Source organism: Diadema antillarum, unplaced genomic scaffold, assembly GCF_040938485.1.
Source record: "Diadema antillarum isolate AM-2024a unplaced genomic scaffold, OU_Dant_1.0 seq00000466_RagTag, whole genome shotgun sequence".
NCBI classification, from domain to species: domain Eukaryota; kingdom Metazoa; phylum Echinodermata; class Echinoidea; order Diadematoida; family Diadematidae; genus Diadema; species Diadema antillarum.
This window is the reverse complement of record NW_027271436.1, coordinates 1,147,103-1,167,802: the sequence shown is the minus strand read 5'-3', so window position 1 is coordinate 1,167,802 and position 20,700 is coordinate 1,147,103. Positions and strand designations below refer to the sequence as shown.

The window sequence follows — 20,700 nt, the reverse complement described above, 5'->3', positions numbered from 1 at the left end:
AGAAGAAATTATTCATGTGATATGTATACAGGAAACGTGGTATACAAACAATCAAATAACTCATATCCCTAAATATACTTGTCTCTCGAAAATCAGGGACGCCCGTCTTAGAGGTGGATGCGCTATTTACGTACATAATTCCCTGAATTATAATTACCGGAGTTTGAAAATAGATTGTGAAATGCAGTTGATAAATATTCATTTAGATGATTGTATCATCTCGGTTATAAACTATTATAATCCATGTAATAAATTGAAAGAAGAAAGTTTCAATGAATTATTGAATTGTGTAAAAAATGTATCATATTTATTAATACTTGGAGATTTTACTTCCCATAATAAGTTATGTGAAGTGCAAGAACAGATGGTAACGTTCGCATAATTGAAAACTTTCTTATGCAGAATGATATAGTAATTCTTAACGATGGATCTGGGACTAGAATCGACCCACACACCGGCAAGATATCTTGCCTTGATCTATCTATCACTTCACTGTTCCTAGCAAATAAATGTGAATGGCGAGTTTTGTCTGATAGATTCGGAAGTGCTCATTATCCCATTAGAATAGATTTGTATCTCGGCAACAAAACAATTTACACCTGATCCGAGTTACCTTCCTACAGAATCAGGAGAAGCGGACCAAGAGAAAACAGTAAGTGAAAGTGCCACTCCCATATCACCTTCCATTACTGAGGTATACGTGCGGAAAATACCGAGTCTCTACTGGGTAACATTGTAGAAAAGGTGTCGATGCTCGATGGTATGTGCAAAAGAAATTGATGTCATCTCCGAAAAAGTCACGATGATAGAGGGAAACATTGAAAGCCTAGAAACTAGACTATCTGACCTTGAACATGGAGTGTCATATATGGAGACAGAAATGGGAGAAATCAAGCAAGATCTTGGGGAAATTCGCAAAGTAAAGGCTGAACTTGAGTATGTAAATGAGCTACGCAGGAATGTTGTTGACCTTGTCAACCACAGCAAACGGAACAACGTCATACTGCACGGGATTCCAGAAGGGGAAGAATCTTCGAATGGATCGCAGGATTGCGTAACCTATGCCCGCGACTTCTTGGCGACTCATCTGAATATGCGTGAGGCGGAGAATGAGCGTGCCCATCGCACACCACGTGTACACCGCCCTACTGGGAACGAAGGTAGCCGCTCGAGACCACGCCCCATCCCCATCAAGCTCCTGCGTTTCACTGATCGCGAAGCGATTCTGAAGCGTAGTTCCGTTCTGAAAGGTGTCACCATTCGCGGATCCAAAGTGGGCGTGAGCGACGATGTACCCAAAGACACGCGGATGAAACACGAGCAGCTCATGGTCAAAGTGAAAAAAAGCTCAGGGAAGAAAACAAGTTCGCTTTCATCCCGAACTCGGTACCAAGACTTATCAAGTACAAAGACGGCCCTAAAGATTCCCCCGGTTCTCTGAAAACACTGAGATTGTCAGATTTGCATAAAGTGTACGTCTTACAGTCGTAAGTGCATAGAATGATGTTCTATGGAGGTAGCTATTCTGTCCATCACGTCTGTTATAGAATGTATGTTTAAAATAAAAGACAAAATTGCTATCAAGAGATGTAACTATTATAAACGACACACCATATAGATTTTTTGCTCGAGGTAACAAAGTCAAATAATGTGAGTTATTTCATTTCATGCTGCTTTAGAAGGCCAAAATACTCAAATGACGAGCTCCTTTTCGCACGCCATGGAAATGTATGCTGGCAGAAATACGAAAATCGCAAATCAGCTATTTTCGTTTTTTACGGTTTCTTTTGGATGGTGGTGGTTTTTGTTTTGTTTCATACTGTGACTATTGAGTCTCGGAATGAAAATACATGTCAATTTCCTTCTCATATTGTGTCTGTACAATCCGTATAATACTGTGAAAATGTTTTACGTACGTCATGAGTGAGCCAATTGATATCAAGCTCTGTTCTTTGAATGTGAGGGGACTCGAAAACCCCTTTAAAAGACGATGCGTTTTTAATTGGATAAGAAATTCAGATCATCATGTGATTTTCTTACAAGAAACACATTCTTCACCAGATTCAGAAAAAAGATGGTGTCAAGAATGGGGATATAAAATCATATTCAACCATGGTTGATTTGACAGTGCAGGAGTATGTGTGCTTCTGAAACCTTCTGCAACTTTTGAAATAGTGAACTCTGTTAGAGATGACAATGGGAGAATATTGTTGGTCATCCTGAAATTAAATGCAAATTTGTTAACACTCGGTAATATTTACGGCCCCAATAATGACAACGATAGCTTTTTTACTGATCTGCATAAGCTACTTGCAATGCACGGGGAAGAACCATTTGTAGTCGGTGGTGATTTTAACACAATTTTAGATGCTAAGTTAGATAAATTTCCGAATTTGATTCAAAATCATCCACGATGCTTCAAGGCCATAACCGATATAATGTTAGAATTTGATTTGATTGATATATGGAGATCCTTTAATTTGTCAAAATTGAAATACACTTTGATGTCTCATGACAGTAAGATAGGAAGTCGCATTGATTATTTTTGATATCCCAAAGCTTAACCACTTCAGTTGAAAAATGTGATATCCGCTTTGGATATAAAACGGACCATTCTTTGATTTCTTTGATGTTAATGAAGTCCGTTGCAAAGCGGGGGCCGGGATTTTGGAAACTCAACACATCTATTTTAGCTTTGGCAAAAAACGTGGAAAAGATACAAAGGGTAGTAGATTTAGTTTTGACTGAAAACAAAGATTCGAACCCAATAAACACTTGGGAATATTTGAAATATAAAGTAAGACAAAAGTGTATTCAAATTTCAAAAGAAAATAAAAGTGTTCGTCAGAAAAGATTGAGTAAATTAGAATCAGAAATTAATGAATTGCGTAAAAAGATAATTTGAAAGATAACAATGTGTTATTGAATAATCTTAAAAGGAAAGAAACGGAATATGAAGAATTACAGGAAGAAGTCGTGCGTGGTATAATTGCCCGCACCAAAGCCAAATGGATTGCTGAAGGTGAACGTAATACTAAGATTTTTTTTTTTAATTTGGAAAAGAGAAATTTTCAACAGAAATGTATTTCTCGATTATCTACTAACAATGGCATCTTAACCGATGCAACTGATATTCTTGAAGAAGACAGGTTATTTTATCTCCGGTTATATACCAAAGACAATCTGAAAAAAGTTAGATGTTGATCCCATTAAAAATTTGATGTTACCTACACTGCATCAGAATGAAGAACGACTCATTGGGGGAAATATTTCAGAGAAAGAATGTTATGAAACTATAATGTTGTTTGCAAACGATAAAACACCGGGATATGATGGTTTACCCGTTGAGTTTTACAAAATATTTTGGTCTCAGATTAGAAATTTGTTGTGTTCTATGTATAATAAATGTTTTGAGGAAAAATCTCTTTCACATTCAATGCGAAGAAGCATTATAACTTTGATTCCAAAAAAAGGTAAAGACCTGTTACTTTTTAAAGAACTGGCGTCCCATATCACTTCTTTATAGTGATAAAGATTTTGACAAAAATTCTCTCCCAATGACTTAAAAAGGCTTTACCTTATATAATAAGTAGGGATCAATATGGTTTCCTGAAAGGTAGATACATAGGAGAAATCATACGGTTGTTCATTGATAAAAAACATTATTGTGAAATGTATAACATGGAAGGTATTGCTTTAAGTAATGATTTTGAAAAAAAGCCTTTGATATGTTAGATTGGGAGTTCTTATATTATGCTCTTTATACCTTTGGTTTTGATCAGTCTTTTATTCAGTGGGTCAAATTGCTATATTGCAAAATTGAGGGTTGCGTAATAAATAATGGGTTTTCTTCGAAATCTTTTGATATACAACGTGGAGTGAGGCAAGGTTGTCCTTTATCTCCATATCTCTTTATAATTGCAGTTGAGTTACTTGGCTGTTTAATGCGACAAAATGAGGAAATCAAGGGATTAAGAATATACGATATGGATGTGAAAACATGTCAATACGCAGACGATACAATTATGTTTTTGAAGCCGAATGAATTGAATCTAAGAAAATGTCTTGGAGTGTTGGATAGTTTCAGAGAAATGTCAGGCCTAAAAATAAACCTTGAGAAATGCAATGTAGTCAGACTTGGAGGTTTTTCAGAAACATTGTGTCGAGACATTCCATTTATTTGGCCAACAGATTTGTTTATGTATCTAGGAATAAAGATTCCCCTCTCTGATTGTATCAACGATTATGATTTGAATTTCAGACCTAAAATTGCAGAAATAAGAGCACTTTTGAGTTTGTTGAATTGTAGATCTTTGACACTGTATGGAAAAATTGTTATAAAATCTTTAATAATTACAAAATTGATTTATCCTTTAAGTATATTGCCAGATCCTCATCCATCTTTCTTTGATGAGGTTCAAAAATTGTTCTTTGGGTTTTTATGGAGTTATAAGACAGATAAGATAAAACGTTCTTTGTTGTATAATGATTATGATGACGGTGGTCTGAAAATGCCGCATCTGCAGTCTTTTACCTCTGGTTTGAAAATAACTTGGGTAAAGAGGTACCTTGATAAAGAAAATGAGAGTAACCATAACGTTTTTCTTAGAATGTATGTAAAAACTATGGGCGATGATATGTTCTTAAAATGGAATCTTTCACCCCGGCACCTTATTCTAAATGACAATATTGATATTTTTTGGTACGATGTTCTTTTTGCATGGTGTCATCACAAGTACTACAATGCACTTAAATTCAAAGAAATTGTTTCACAGCCATTATGGTTCAATTCCCATATTTTAGTTGATGATCAGCCTATTTATTCTAGAAATATGTTTGAATCAAACATGACTTACATAGGAGATATTATCAACCCTGATGGTTCCTTCATGAATTATGACCAATTATTGCAGAAATTTAATCCAGGGTCATTCTTGATTTATTTTTCTATAGTATAGGCTATGCTATTCCTCAAGAATGGAAATTCACCATAAAACGAAATATAGATTGTCAAAGTCTTGTATTACTTTCGAATCCATGTGATCTTCTACTGAACAATTTTCTTAAATCCAAAAGAGTTTCAAATTTTTGTTACCCATACTTTGTAAAGAATCATAAAACCACACTTTCAGAGACAGACCATCAAGTAAAATGGGAAACTGATTTGCTGTTGAACTTCTTTGTCATGGAAGTCTCGTTTTTCTTTGATCCAATAATCATCAATAGAGAATAGATTTTGTAATTTTCAAGTTCGTACATAGAAAAATCGCTACTCAATATTATCTATGTAAAATAGGTATCAGTGATTCTGCTACTTGTGATTTTTGTGACTGTCATCCACAGACATTAATACATTTATTTCTGAAATGTACCTTGTGTCATCTTTCTGGTATGAAGTATTTTTTTTTTTGGCTCAAAGCTAAAAACGTCCGCAATGTTATGTTCACAAATGAAGAAATCTGTTTTGGAACTTTGCATGTTGAAAGGGGACATTTCGTGAATACAATTACATATTATGCAAAATATTTTATATTTTCTTGTAAAATCAAAAATATCATTCCAACTCTAAGTCCGTTTCTGTTTTCTATGAAGCATTTGTAAAATACAGAACGCATCATAGCTTTGAAAAAGATTCGTCTAGATTTTCATGTGAGCAAATGGCAAGCTCTTGTACCATAGTTTTCTATGTTATTTGTTTTTTCCATAATGTACTATTTATTATTATGCATGTATTTGTTATATGAAGCAGCATGTGAATTGGGAAAAGAAAGTTGGAAAAAAAAGTTGTCATCCTACAAGGAAATGGTCCTTTAAGAGAATGTACTGGAATGATTTCGAGTGTACTAGTGGAAACATTTTCGAAATTTTAACTCAGAAACATATAACAGTTTAGATGTATGGGAAATGTATGAATTATTTATGAAGTCTCTCACAGTTGTACTCGATGAGTGTGCGCCACAGTATAAGAAATGTAAAAGGAATCCTGTCCCTTGGTGGACAAAAGACTGTTCGATAAAGATTAAAGAAAGAAACAGAGCAAAAAATAAGTTAAGAAAGTGTCTCTGTGAAGACAATTTGAAACTTTACAGGCAAAAGAAAGCAGAAGCCCAAAGAACCATAAGACAAGCAAAACAAAAATATTGGCAGGCCTACTGCGCAAAATTAGATAGATTTACCCCAACCTCGCAAATCTGGCGTTTTGTTAAAAGACTAAACGGTTTATCAGTGAAAACACCTAAACTCCCTGTTCTGATTATAAACGACAGATTTATAATCAAAGATAAAGAAAAGGCGGATGAATGTTCAAACAGTTTTATTTCCATGGGGAGAAATAATACTCATAATAGAACGGAAAGAGAAATTGATGAAGAAATTAACAGCCTCCCTTTTAGGGATACAGGTCATATGATGCTGTCAATTAATGAAAATTTCCAAATGAAGGAATTAGCGAAGGCCCTGCAGATAAAATCTTCTACAACACCTGGGGAAGATCAGATAGGATACCAGGTATACAAGAACCTTCCAAAAATAGGCAAAGACATGCTTTCTATAATAAACAAAATATGGGTGACTGGTGAAATTCCAGCACCGTGTAAGCACTCAGTGCTGATTCCGATTTTGAAACAAAACAAAGACCCGACAAAAACACGTTCATACCGCCCTATTGCTTTAACATCATGTTTTATGAAAACAATGGAAAGTATGGTAAAAAAGCGACTCCAGTTTTATTTAGAAAAGTATACTCTTTTGCCTCCAATACAGAATGGATTCAGAAAGGGACGCTTTGTAGTATATAACATTGTTCACCTGGAAAATGATATACAGAAGAATTTAGAAACAGGAATAAAGACAATAGCAGTATTCATAGATTTAGAGAAGGCTTTTGATTCCCTGTGGATCAAAGGACATTTATTTAAACTGAGTAAACTTGGACTGAGGGGTAACATGCTTCTTTACTTACGCAATTTATTATTACGTCGTACATTTCAGGTACGTGTAGGAGATCAGTTATCTCCCTCGAAGGAAATTAGCCATGGTCTTCCACAGTGTAGTCCACTCAGTCCAGTGTTGTTTAACGTAATGCTTCATGATATCCCCACTTCACCTACTGTGCATAGTCTCTTATATGCAGACGACTGTGTAATCTGGAAACCTGGAAGTGATTTGAGAGAATCCAGCAAATATATCCAAGAATATTTGAATACGCTGAATGATTGGTTTTCATTATGGGGTTTAAACATATCATATGAGAAAACTGTTCCAATGTTGTTTTCTCGCTCATATAGAGAAGAGCACCTTTAGATAACGCTTGATGGAAACAAACTCATCCATCAGAAAGAACACAAATACTTAGGTGCCATATTTGATAGTAGACTAACTTCGAAACCGCATATAGATGATATGGCCCAGAGATGTAAGAAAAAAATCAGCATATTAAAATGTATAGCTTACGCTCATATTTGCTCCCAGGTTCAAGAAATTTTACAGGTGTATAAAGCCATTATACGCTCCCTCATGGATCATGCTTGTGAGGCATACGACTCCGCATCAACAAACGTAAAGAATGTTTTGAATTCCATTCAGTTTCAGTCTCTGTTAGTCTGTGCTAGGGCAAACAAGGGAACCTCTCTCAGAACCTTACAGGTAGAGTTAGGGGAAATGCCTCTAGATTTACGTCGTGAAATGTTTAGTGTAAGATTAAAAAACCGTGTCGTTACTATCCCGAATCACCCTCTCGCAGAACAGCTGGAAGATTGTTGGCAATTCAATATCCATAAAGGTAAAAACACACGAGAACCTTTCGCACAGAGAGTATTGAATTTGTCGGAAGATTTGAATTATAATGTAGAATAATTATTTATGACAACTACAATACCGTTGTGGCACTATGAAACGGCGGTAGTATCCACGGAGTTAACTGACCATATTTCGAAGAGTGATAGTATTTCGTATCAAAGACAGCGAAGTTTAGAACTGATCAATCAAAAATGGGCGAATTATCTTCATAAAAATCTCCAGACAAAGGAAAAGTAGCTGCGGCATTTTTTGTCCCACATTATAATCACCTAGAATTTAAGAGACTCCAAGATAATACTTCTTCATACAGAGCTGAATTAATAGCTATTGTGCTGACTCTACACTGGATAAACCAACTGCCAGGTTTGCATACAGGAGCAGTGATTTTCTCCGATTCTCTTAGTGCCATGCAAGCAATAAAAAAAAAAAAACGATCGGGAAGAACAGATCATCTACGAAATGTTGATGTTGTATACAAATCTACGCCATGAAGGAACTCAGGTATATTTCGAGTGGATCCCAGGTCACTGCGAGATCAATCCAAGTGAGGTAGTAGATAGAGCGGCTAAACAAGCCTTAACACACAATCAAGTAGAAGTTCCAAACTAAATAAACAAAAGTGAGTCAAATAGTATTATCAGATTGTATTGTATGAAAAAATGGCCAAAAAGATGGGAAGAAACTGTCTTCCCCTAAAAAAACATACAAAATTATGTATCAGTGACATTCAAACGTGTATTAAACCACAAAAAAACAAAAAACAGTGAGACAATTTTGCACTGATTAAGAATGGATTATAATGGCTTAAATCATAATCTTTTTTTATTGCAGAAGCATGATACCGGGCTATGTGAAAGATGTGGAGTACCAGAAACCACGGAACATTTTCTAATCGAATGCCCTAGATTTATAATAGAAAGAACAATGCTGTTAGTTGAAACAAATTGCAAGGAAGTAGAGAACATTTTGAGACTTCTAAATTCATCAGAATATTTAAACCAAAAAGCATTGGTGGCTTTCGTAAGAAGGACACAGAGATTCTCCTCTTTATAATTATTTACAGTAAATCGTTGAAGATATCATTACGTATATATTCGTATATATCTTATATAAGTGCATGTATGTTTATGTATGTATGTAAAACAAAAATGTACGTTAGAAGTATATTCTGATAATAATTATGCACCTCACCAGAAGCCCATAATGTCTGCTTTGATTTTATGGTATAATGGTTTCAAAATTATTCCATGTATATTTTGTTTCTTGGTTCTAGTGATTCAATCGGAAAAGGAGACATTCACATTGACAGACATCATCCTAGTCTTGGCCGGTATTGGAGGGGCCTAGGCTTGCACGCGCGCATGCGCAAGCTGAGAAGCCTGCTCACGACGAACCGGGCTGGCCAGAAAATACACAACAACGGCCAAAGATGGGTGGGTGACACTCTGTTTATAGAATCTCCACAATTGCAGCAATAATGCAGGGGAAAAATGAATTTGTGTTGAATGATGATAATTAAAAAGATATTTGTATAAAATTTAATAGGTATTAGGCGTAAATATTCATAAATGAATGATACACGCCAAAAAATGAAATAACAACAACAACAACGATCGACTTTTTTTCGATCCCTCAAATTGCCTGCTGGAAATGATTGACGCGATCTCATCGACCAATCAGGATGCTCGAAATAAATGAGGAGGGGGGGGGGGGCAACTCTCCCCGAAATATTTCGGGGAGACTTGGCAAACCAGATTGGACTGTTTTGGAGGTCGAAATGCGTGCGTGCGCGGCAAATTAATACACGAGCGTACGGTGGGGCATACGCGTGCTGTAGCGATGTGTGCGCGCGGTAAATAATCACACAAAACAGTCCAGGCAGTGGACTATATCTATTAATGCCTACGGTTGTTTCGACTTATTATCATATATTATTATATATATGGAATGTAAGGTATGTGTGTTATCATAATTGAAGCAAAACACCTGCCTCACTGTCATGCTTTCAAAATGGGAATTAAAACGTTATACCCATAAAAGTATTGCATCAAGTTCTCCTGAGATGTATACAAGCCTGTACATTATGTAGTATGTGTGTTTGTGTGTGTGTGTGTGGGGGGGGGGTGGGTGTCTATCTGTGTCTTTGTCTCGTTGTATCATTCTTTCACACATTAGAGCACGCTTCGTACTCTTCTAACAGCAATATTTTCCCTTCAGACTCTCAGATTCTCAGAAGTCATGTACGTCATTTGATGTCACGTTGTCGAAGGACAATGAAGTAGACTTTGGCGCTGTTCCATGAACACATCGCCGGTCCGGGTGGGCAGAAAATGACTAAAAAATGGACACCAAAGTGTTCTTATTTCCAGGTAATCTCCTTGAAAATTGACACACTAATGCTCTATTTCGTGTTTCTGGAAATTCAAACTATCATTTGGTCAAAGAAAGGATCTAGACTGGGCTGAGGATAAAACTTTCCAAACTCCCTACAGAATAGCGCATCAACTCGGTTCACAGTGGCTGTTGTATTAAAGCCATCCAGAATTTGGACGCCATTCAAGTACCAAGCCACCTCGTACGAACCGTACACTTCTTCTGCCGAACACACAGCCGTTACCTCTTGGTTAGCCGGGAGAGGGCTGGGTACATCGAGTGTCATTTGGACGCCATCTGATTATAAAGTGAAATCACGGGAGAGGGAGAAAGAGGGAAAGAAAGTCAAAAAGACAATGAGACTAGTTTTTACGCAGTACAAAACAACACGTGTTAGAAACGGGATGTAAAACGGCAAGCATTGAACTTTAATCAATGCCATTTGAAACGACTGTGTATGGTCTGTTTTATGTTGAATTATAATCATGATACATCACCAATAGTAGAGTCCCATCGAGTAATGCATAAAAACCACATCTTTGCCTCCCAGTGACACCTAAAGTAAGAAAACAAAATGGCATTCAACTGAATCTGTACATACTGCATTTAAAGAGTATTTTTGTACAAATGACGACATTAAGTATTAGGAGGGCCTCTACAAGGCAGAAAGAACATAGTTATTGAAAATGTGTTAAAATGCTACTATTATATACACATGTTTTCAGGTAACAAAGATGACTTCTCTATGTTTCAATCAGAAAAATGCTTACCAGTATGTTGTATGACGATGGGAAGGATGCTAACGAGTAGCAAAAGTCGACCATCAACCACCATCGTTACTCTCAGCTCTCTTGTAGAAATCTGATGAGAAGAAAGAAATAAAGACTGATAATTCATAACGGCCAAAGGTAATCGTAGTATACTTGAATCCACACACTAACATTAAATGAAAAGTCCTCTTTTCCCAATTCATGTATATGTCTTATTTTTGTTACGGAGTGTATATATATCTGTACATGTATCATATTCATGTTATACAATAGCGAATATTTTTTGCAAAATATGCATGTAATGTACACGATGTAGCACTGACCAGTGTCTTTCACACAGGGGTGTGGTCACTTCCTTCTACAACTAAACTGAAATCTTGTGCTTTTAGACGTAAAATAGGAAATATGGCACAGAGCAATATTACATAATAAGAAAGGAGAGACCCCGAAGAATTCCGATGAATGCCTAAATGGAGACGGTGGTAATCAGGTTCTCGACAAACTAATGTGCAGCAAAATGGTCGATGTCCGAAATGACATGAAACTTCCTTGTAGCCTACTGTAAACACAAGAACTACGTGTTACTATCACTTGAGGCATTCGTCACCTGATACGAGAGAAACGTTCTGTTCACAATATTATTCCGCGCAGTTTGTAACTGTCATTTATTTCGGGTGTGACGGATTTTCTTCATAATCTTAAACACTTTGTGAAATCCCGGTTGAATTTACTGGTTTAGCAATTATCCGGAATATTTTACTTAATTCTCGCTCGCTCGATGTTGTTTCTGTGTGTTTATCTTACGCCCTATTTACTTCTTGCGCATTGACACAGACGAGCAACGCTCTTACGTCACCATGGAGTTCAACTGATCTATTTGCTTGCCAATGATTGTAGAAATCGGCTCTGAGGAAATGCGCTGCCATGAAATATACTTGTTTTCAATGACATGCAAAATGACGTATCGTAATACTCATCATAGAATATCCCTGAAAACTTTGGAACATGTTTTATTTTATGTATTCTTATTATTTTCAACCTCTTTGATATCTTTATTGTCTCTGAGCTAAAAACATTACCATGTAAAAGAAAAGACAGTATGCATATCGATTATTATGTTAGTATACTTGAAAGTATAATGTTTTATCATTAAGTCAGTACAATAGATTGCTTATACATGTAAAAGAAATGTAACGTCTTGGAAAGCAAAGATAGAATTTTAACAGCGAACAGTTTCTTTTTTTTCCCCTCGTTCTGTAGAATTCCTCGCTGATTTATAGTCTTAAGTGATGCTGTGTATTTAAACGTTAAAGATGACAATGTATTCATACCAGTCAACACTGGACCAGGATCTTCAGATATCTTTATTAACGTCCTCATTGTTCAATCATGTACAAATGACCCTACACCTTTAAACTCTGACTCTGTTTCACTTTGTTTTGAAGTACTGACCAAATAACATTCTTTCCATCTTCCACGCAATTATTCAATTCAAGGATGACAAACGTTACAAGAATATCTTACCAGCTTTCAGTGATACGAAACATAGATTTACCCAAGTCATCACTAAGTGTATAGTTATTCTTCTGATATATATTTTCTCATGTATCGTTAAAAATACGTTTTGAGGTAATTCTTCTCATTTGATATTAACGCGTGTTGGTATACATGTATGTTTGTGTGTGTGTGCCTTCATGTAATATATATGATTCAATAATATTTGATCTTTTAATAATTATCATGATATATCTGTTAATAATGAATTATATCATCATCATTATGAAAGACATATATTGTCATAGCCCTCAAATTTTAAATCTCATCAACTTGGAAAGAATCAAATGTATGCATTAAAAACAATAAGAATAAAAGAATTATTAACGTTGATTAATCTTGAAATATTCTTTTTTGTTGTTGTTCTCAAAATGCCATAAACATGTTAAGTCGACTTAACGATTTATATAAAATGGAACTTCATATTCTTTAAATGATTGTGTTTTGTACAATGTTTACATGGTCTTGTCTGTGTATAAATCATCTCAGTACCATTTATAACAGCTTTGGCAGAAAATTATTGAGTCTAATCTTGATTTAAACAAATTATTGAATCAGGAAGTAAAATGTATTTATGAATGTACAGACCAATACGTATAGTCAGTATCATCTTCCCCGAAGACGCTGTTGTCATATATCACATAGCCGGAAATTAGAGTCAAATGTCAAATCAACACAACTTTGGCTGTGGCATCGTGAGTCGTGTTCCTGTTTGTCTTTCTAACAGTTTCGATCACTCCAGCTGATACTGTTAGCAAACCTCTTGTAAAACTACCCTTATTATATTCATTAATCATACCAAAATATGAAAGCACAAGAGACAGGTCTGCAATGAGTCGTGTGTACGAAAATCACAGTTGAAGTATGATAATGCAAGGGAGGATTATGGTGTTGGGGTATTGGAAAATAGTTTCTAAACTTCTTGTTACATAAGACGTTACTTCTGGAGGCGAATATTATAGTCAAGAAGTTTTAAAGGGAAAAGAGTTCAGTTTTGGTTGAGGTGAAGATTTAGCATTCAACGTTTTGCGAGATATTCAGAAACCATTCTATCAGATGTCAAAGAGCATGCAATTCTAAAGGGTATAGATCAAGAGTTTATTTGATGAAAATCGGTTTTGAAATGGCTAAGATATTCAAAAACAAGGTGAAACAGAGAGATCCTAATAAAAGACATGGCCTGTTGCCTTTTATTATTATCACTTTTTTGGATATCTCAGTCATTTGAAAACCAATTTTTTTTTTTTCAAATAAACGTTGAATCCTTCTTAAAATTACATGCTCTTTCATATTTCACAAGAGGTTTCTCATTATCTCACTTAGGAATGTTCAAAACATGAATCCTCACCTCAACCAGAACTGTACAGGCCCTTTAAACATAGAATGTCATAATTTATATTCATGTAATGAATATATCCATGTTTATATGTAATTATATATCTATATATCTACATAGTGAGCGAGAGAGAGAGAGAGAGAGAGAGAGAGATGAAAATCTCTTGTAGACAACATGCAATTACGACTATGGCTTAATTTTGTTGCGCTTAAGACACACAATCCTTTCAAAGTCACACACACACACAGTCCTACGGGCCTGGCCTTGTACAAAAATTAAGCTCAACACGACAAGGATAATTTGCATACTATAAGGTGGAGAGTTGATGCCTACGTCAAAAATGTTGTCAAAGGAGAGAGAGAGAGAGAGAGTGTGTGTGTGTGTGTGTGTGTGTGTGTGTGTGTGTGTATGTGTGTGTGTGTGTGTGATTGTGAGAGAGAGAGAGAGAGAGAGAGAGAGAGAGACCGTAGATGGCGTTCTTTAATGTCACATTCTGTTGTCGCATAATCTCACGAAGGTTAGGCAGACAGGTCAGAGACAAAACGTTTTCAAATCACCAAATATTTAGGGAAGACAATACTAGTGTTAGGATCTTTCAAAGTTTCTCGCTTACGATACATTAAAAAAAACGATAAGTCATGTGAAAATCTTAAAATGAAAAAAAAACACACAAGATTAATAAAGTTCTTACCAATATATTTCTGAAATTCTGCTTCCTCAATGTTCACAATACCTCCCAATACATATAATGATATTACTTTACTTTTTGGTGCAGATGGTCACTCTTCAAGCAGACAAAAAAAAAAATGATGGAAAAAATATCTACGATATATTAAGAAGTAGATACCTTTTAATTTATAGTATAAAAAACAAAACATCTAACAAAGTATTCAGTATTGACCACAGTTTCTGGAAGGCACTATTGTATTATTATTCGGCTGTGACCAGACCGAAAGCCACCTTCCGTAATTATTCTGCTCTTTTGCTACGGAATAAGACAATTCATTAATGGTATTGATCTTCAGTAGGTCCTATTTGGAAAGTTGATTCCTAAGTTGAAAATCTAAAGGTCTATCCACGCGGGCGTGTGTGCGTGTGTTTTGCATTATTGTGTGCGGACGTGTGAGAGCTTCTTACCTGTAGTTTATATTACAAAAACTAGTTAAAGCTTTTACTTGGGCGACGAAAAGGTCAATTAAATCACTTTTTTAAAACTTCTGCGGAAGATTATTGTAGACTTTTTCTCATTGTTTTCCATTTATTTCCGTCTAACTTATACATAAGAATTATTAGAAAATGGGACTAAATTCACACATATTAGAATAAGGAACAGATAATGCGGAAACATAATAAGTGATGAGTACAAGTAAAACATAAGTAACATCGCTTGAAACAAGACACAGTTTCGCCAAGTAGGCGATAATTGCTGACATTAGCCAATCAAAAACTTTCTACGAAAATATTCAAAAGGGTTATGTAATGCACATAAAAACATTTTGTCAAAAGCATTCAGTGTGAATTCTAAGATGAAAGGAAAATGTTAGTTTAACCTTTATAATCATTATTTAGTAAACATTCTTCGTGAAAATGTTAACAATGACAAGGAATACATGCTGTAGAATGCAATTTCTCCTCTCAAGCTCTCCAGTATGTAAACATTTTTAACAATTCAGTTTGTTTCTAAAGTTATGATTTTGAGAAATGTTTTGCCGTTTCAGGTTTTCCAGTATTGTCCATCTTTGATAAGAGCTAGACTCATATACACAATAGTAAGAAAATCCAACATAAAAAAACCAACAGTATATGTAAAACAGATGTGGTATTATTTTTGTCATATTGACCCAGATGACAAATCAGAGCAGAGTACAGGTGATAACTATAAGTGTTTTGTCGGATGCCATTTACCTTAAAGGAACACATAAACACACATACACGTATGCACACGCGCACAAACATTCACACTCACTTTTTTTATTTGATTTTACTTATTTCTAGTTATCATACCGTAAACAAGATTTTTTTTTTTTTGTAATTCAACATTTTTATATGTTGTCACTTCTGAAAACCTTCTATACATCTTACATTCAAAACGTTTAATTCCCAATGCTGATATGGTAGTTCAATAACTCGAGTGCTAAAAGTAACATTTTGAGTGTGTAATAAGATATATTACAAAGAGTTAAACGAGTGAAAGCATTTAAAAGGACTGTACAGTACTGGTTGAGGTAGGGATTCATGTTTTGAACATTCCTAAGTGAGATAATGAAAAGCCTCTTATGAAATGTGAAAGAGCATGTAATTTTAAGAAGGATTCGACGTTTATTTGATGAAAATTGGTTTTCAAATGGCTGAGATATCCAAAAAAAGTGCTAATAATAAAAGGCAACATGCCCCAACTTTATTAGTATCTCTTTGTTTCACCTTGTTTTTGGATATCTCAGCCATTTCAAAACCGATTTTCATCGAATAAACTTTTGATAGCCCTTAGAACTGCATGCTCTTTGACATCTCATAGAGTGGTTTCTGAATATCTCACAAAACGTTAAAAGCTAAATCTTCACCTCGACCAGAACTGTACACACCCTTTAAGATGTTTATTCATCATGTCATTCTTTTTTTTTAAGTTTGAAATGTGATGATTCTGCTGATATCTGGCAGAGTCATTGATTCAGAGCTCAGGGAGATAAAAAAGTTTACAAAAGTAAACGAAGTCTTCAACAGATCTCTTACCCTCTCTCCCTCTTCTTCTTCTTCTTCTTCTTCTTCTTCTTCTTCCTTTTTTTTCTATCTCCCCCTCTCTCTTTCTCTTTCCTGTCACCCCTTTCAAGTTCTTTGTGTCTTAAATTCCTTTTTTTTTTTTCTGCCGGAGATTGAATCGGTGCTATTGGTGAAGTTACGTTTCTCGATATCAGCGACCAAACGTCTCACTGCACTCTAACATAAAAACACACGATTGTGGTCTGCAGCCACCCTCTGCAGTCAAACCAGTTTGGCCTTTACTATCATTCTTAAAGCAAGCATGAATTCGAATATATTCATGTCTGACAAGTGAACAAAAAAAAAGAATGACTTTACTACACTTCAAATTCTGACAATGTTCATAGACCTTGCCAACTAAGATGACGTCATATACAAAATTACCACGCATCAAAATCATCAGTCTTTATACAGCCAGGGAGGTGTGTCTCACACCTCCCTGATACAGCTAATACAGTCTTTATTAATCAATAATATAGCTGATAATGATAATGAATATTACAATTAACCAAAATGTTTTAAAGGATATATTTGAATAGTACTTGAAGATAAACAAATAAGAAAAAAAAGTAAGAGGGCTGATCTGTTTCGATATGGAATGAAAAATATTCGAGGCCGAGTTGAAAGGATCAATCAATTTAACCACTCTTAACCCTTTGTGTGCTTTGAGTGCTGTTTGACACAGAAAACCCCATAGCATTGTACACACTTTACAAGGTCCCTGGCAGAGAAAAGGTTAAAGTCTGTAGCTGGATTTTGGACACTTCCTGACATTGTTGTTGGAATATTATACTCGACAAGATATACCATACAATACTTCATCTACATTTATGGAATAATATAATTCCTGTTAACGTCTTAGCCTAATGGTAGCGTGTACAGATATTATTTTTTCCCAAACATTAGGATCATCAGGATCAAATAATTGAGTATATGAATATAAGAACGACCCAAGTCCAATTTTTGGCCAAATTTAGTTTGACATGGGAAATTGTAGCTTATGCATGGACTCATCTTGTGTGTAAATGATAAATCCTAATTACCCCCGGAAGTGCCTGAAATGAATGAGTTAAATCTTATATTAATGTAAGAATGAAGGACTTGGGTCATTCTTACATTCATATAATAGCGCCCTCTCTCATCCTTCTCCCATCTCTATAGCAGAATATCATGTATATGAATCAAAGAACGACCCAAGTCCACCACACAAAATGGCCTCTCCACAATTAATGTAAATGTTAATTGTCATAATAATATATGTTCTAATTTGTATATACAATGTTGCCTTCCGATCACAGTTAAATAGAATATTATTGGACAAATAAAAAAGATATGAAGTTTTTTTTTAGTTTACTCGAAATGATCTTCCATGGACTTGGGTCGTTCTTATATTCATACACTCAATTGCCTAGAAAGATAACACTGCTATGTTATGAATATACTTTCGCAGTCGATATTACGCATACGTGAAGAGGAACACATAAGAACCACAATAACATTGCTAGATGGCTAACTAAAAATGTTATAGCAATGGTAAATAGTCCAATGTTATCATTCTTACATGGTGATTTCTAATGGAACTCATTGTTATATTGAATTTGGACTTAATCGCCACGTATAGCTCAGCCAAAGTATAGGTCTACATTCCAGAAAGTACAAAAACAATGCAACGAGGATAAAGTTCTGTCAAGCGCCCTCTAACGGTGGTTACATTACTCATTTCCCGCGATAGTGACAAGTGTGCAGCTGTACAGTAAAAGCTCAATACTTGAGTTTATCTAGGTCAGTGAACTCAAGTACGTCTGTTTATACATTAATGATGTCATCAGTTGTGGCACACCTGCAGTGGAATAACAACATTAAGAATCATCAGAACATGTGAAATCACCAACCAGGAGATGAAAAGAGAAGATTGTTGCAGAATCACAATCCTATTATAAATCCATTTTGGTAATAATCACATTGAGTATCCCAAATAATAAGATATGACTGCACATTCTCGGCTGTACACTAGATTGGGTTCAGCAAAGAAGATATATTTCTTTTCTTTCATTTCACTTTCTACCAGTCTCTTTCAGAGAATGTAATGTCATTGTAGACCCAGTCAAATCTGTCTTAGCGGCCACCTGTCTACAGTAACAACCTGACTACAAAGGCCACCTGTGTATAACGGCCACTCTTTCCGTCTCCCTTGGCTGTCCGTTATAGACATACATGTATATGACTGTACCTTTCAAGGAACATCGTATTTTTTCTGCTCATATTTTGACGATAACTTAAATTGTCCGTGAAAATGGAAATCTTTGATTGTGACAAGAACGCCACGAGGCATTAGGAAGGTTGTTTCATTCTTCATTGTGGACTATTTCATAACAAGCCTGATACACCACCTCCATTCGCTTTTTAGCAATGGTGGTTTGGAACATGATTGCTGCAGCGGCCGCCAATAGGGAACAGCGTATAAACGTAGCATGACCACGGTCGTGGTTAGCCCCAACCAGACGCCGTGCGGAGAAGATACAGCGACTGGGCTGTGGGATGATGCTTTGTCCTGAAAACCATACACATATAAGTCTTCGCCAACACACGCACATAATTAAATGATCAATTGGAGTGTGCCTATCATCAACTGAATAATGCATTGAAATAATTCGATAACAAGGTCTTAGTGAATACCTTAGGCTCAAATCAATACGTGGCTGTCTCCCTTCTCTTCATGAGGACAATGGCGCAGGTGGCGACTGAGAGAACGAATATGACGATGAGGAGCGAGTACGTGGTCGACGACCGCTGCAATGCGCCCAGACGAGGACCGGCCGTGGGGCCCACTGTTTGGAAAGCAGAAATCTGTGCGATCATTATTTTGTACGTCGCAGTATAAAATAGAGGGATGGGTGTGTAGCTTCTTGTCATGTCTTGACAAGATATTTCGCAAATATGTCCAACGTACCCTGATAGGGAAAGAACGACAAAAACGACACAAAACAAGCAAAAAACAAAAATGATGGCCATTTACGTGGTGATAATTACAATGGACAGACATGCTAACCGGAAAACGCGTTACAAACTTGAGACTATTCTCGCTATCATTTTCAAATCTTGAGATGGAATTTTGCCCAGGTCGTGCATGGGTTCACATGTTTTGGCAAGATATGCCATCCACTATACCACACTTGACCCGGAGGTAAAAGAAAAAGGAAGGAAAAGAATAGATTCCAGTGAGAATGAAGCAAATGAGCCTACTGACTTGACTTGACTTAATAGCTTAGGACAGTACTTATTGTATGTCCTTCTGCTCTCCTTCGAGTGATTTTTCTCCAGTTTGGTCTTCCCTAGGCTTGATGGTCAGCCTGTATTAGGGGAATCCCCAAGTCTCTTTCGATTTGGTCTCTCAAGCGGGCCGGAGGACGTCCTGGTGGTTTTTTCTTTCTTTCCTTTTATTTCGAGAAAGTCATTCTTGAAGGCTTGGAATGGGATCCTATGTGAGGGCATACGAACTACATGCCCAAACCATTTCAGGCTCATTTTGGTTACTTCATCACAGATGGTGTTGGTAAGATGAAGCCTCTACCTAATTTCCTCATTCCTTATCATGTCAATGAGCCTCACACCAAGAATCTCATTTCGAAGGTGTCTGATTGACATTGGTCACGTTGGCGTAGCGTCCAAGACAGCACCGTAGATGGCAATGGCAAGGATGATTGCTTTGTAGATTCTCACTTTGATTAGTCTGGGGATAATTTGGTTGGTCTATAGTTAGTACTTTTCAGCTTGCCAAATGCCCAAGCAGCTATGATACGTCGTTTCACATCGTTAGTCACTGAAGGAATGTTGCACAAAGTTGCCAACAGGGTATTATTCGATTTTCAGAACTATGTATTTGATAACAATAGAATAAAAACAACGATAAAGATAAGACTATAATGACTATAACATGACAAATAATAACAAAAGTAATATCATACGTCCATATACTTGTGTGACAAGTGATCGAATTTTGTTTATCCCATTTCAGTTATAAACGAAAAATCCGATCAAAAAGCAAATAAACAAAAAACAAACAAACAGACTAACAGACATAAAGACGAACCTGAATCTGGAGGACAATAATCA

At 36.0% G+C, this 20,700-nt stretch overlaps 1 protein-coding gene across 1 annotated transcript in view; it reads right to left on the bottom strand.

The window, feature by feature from the left end:
• Positions 1-19,275: 19,275 nt before the first annotated feature.
• LOC139733268 (scavenger receptor cysteine-rich domain-containing protein DMBT1-like) overlaps positions 19,276-20,700 on the bottom strand; it is an 83,472-nt gene continuing 82,047 nt past the window's right edge. Inside the window, exon 24 of the mRNA XM_071644106.1 lies at positions 19,276-19,415. Within this exon, the coding sequence (XP_071500207.1) occupies positions 19,276-19,415 (140 nt within the window). The remainder of the gene's footprint in view (positions 19,416-20,700) is intronic.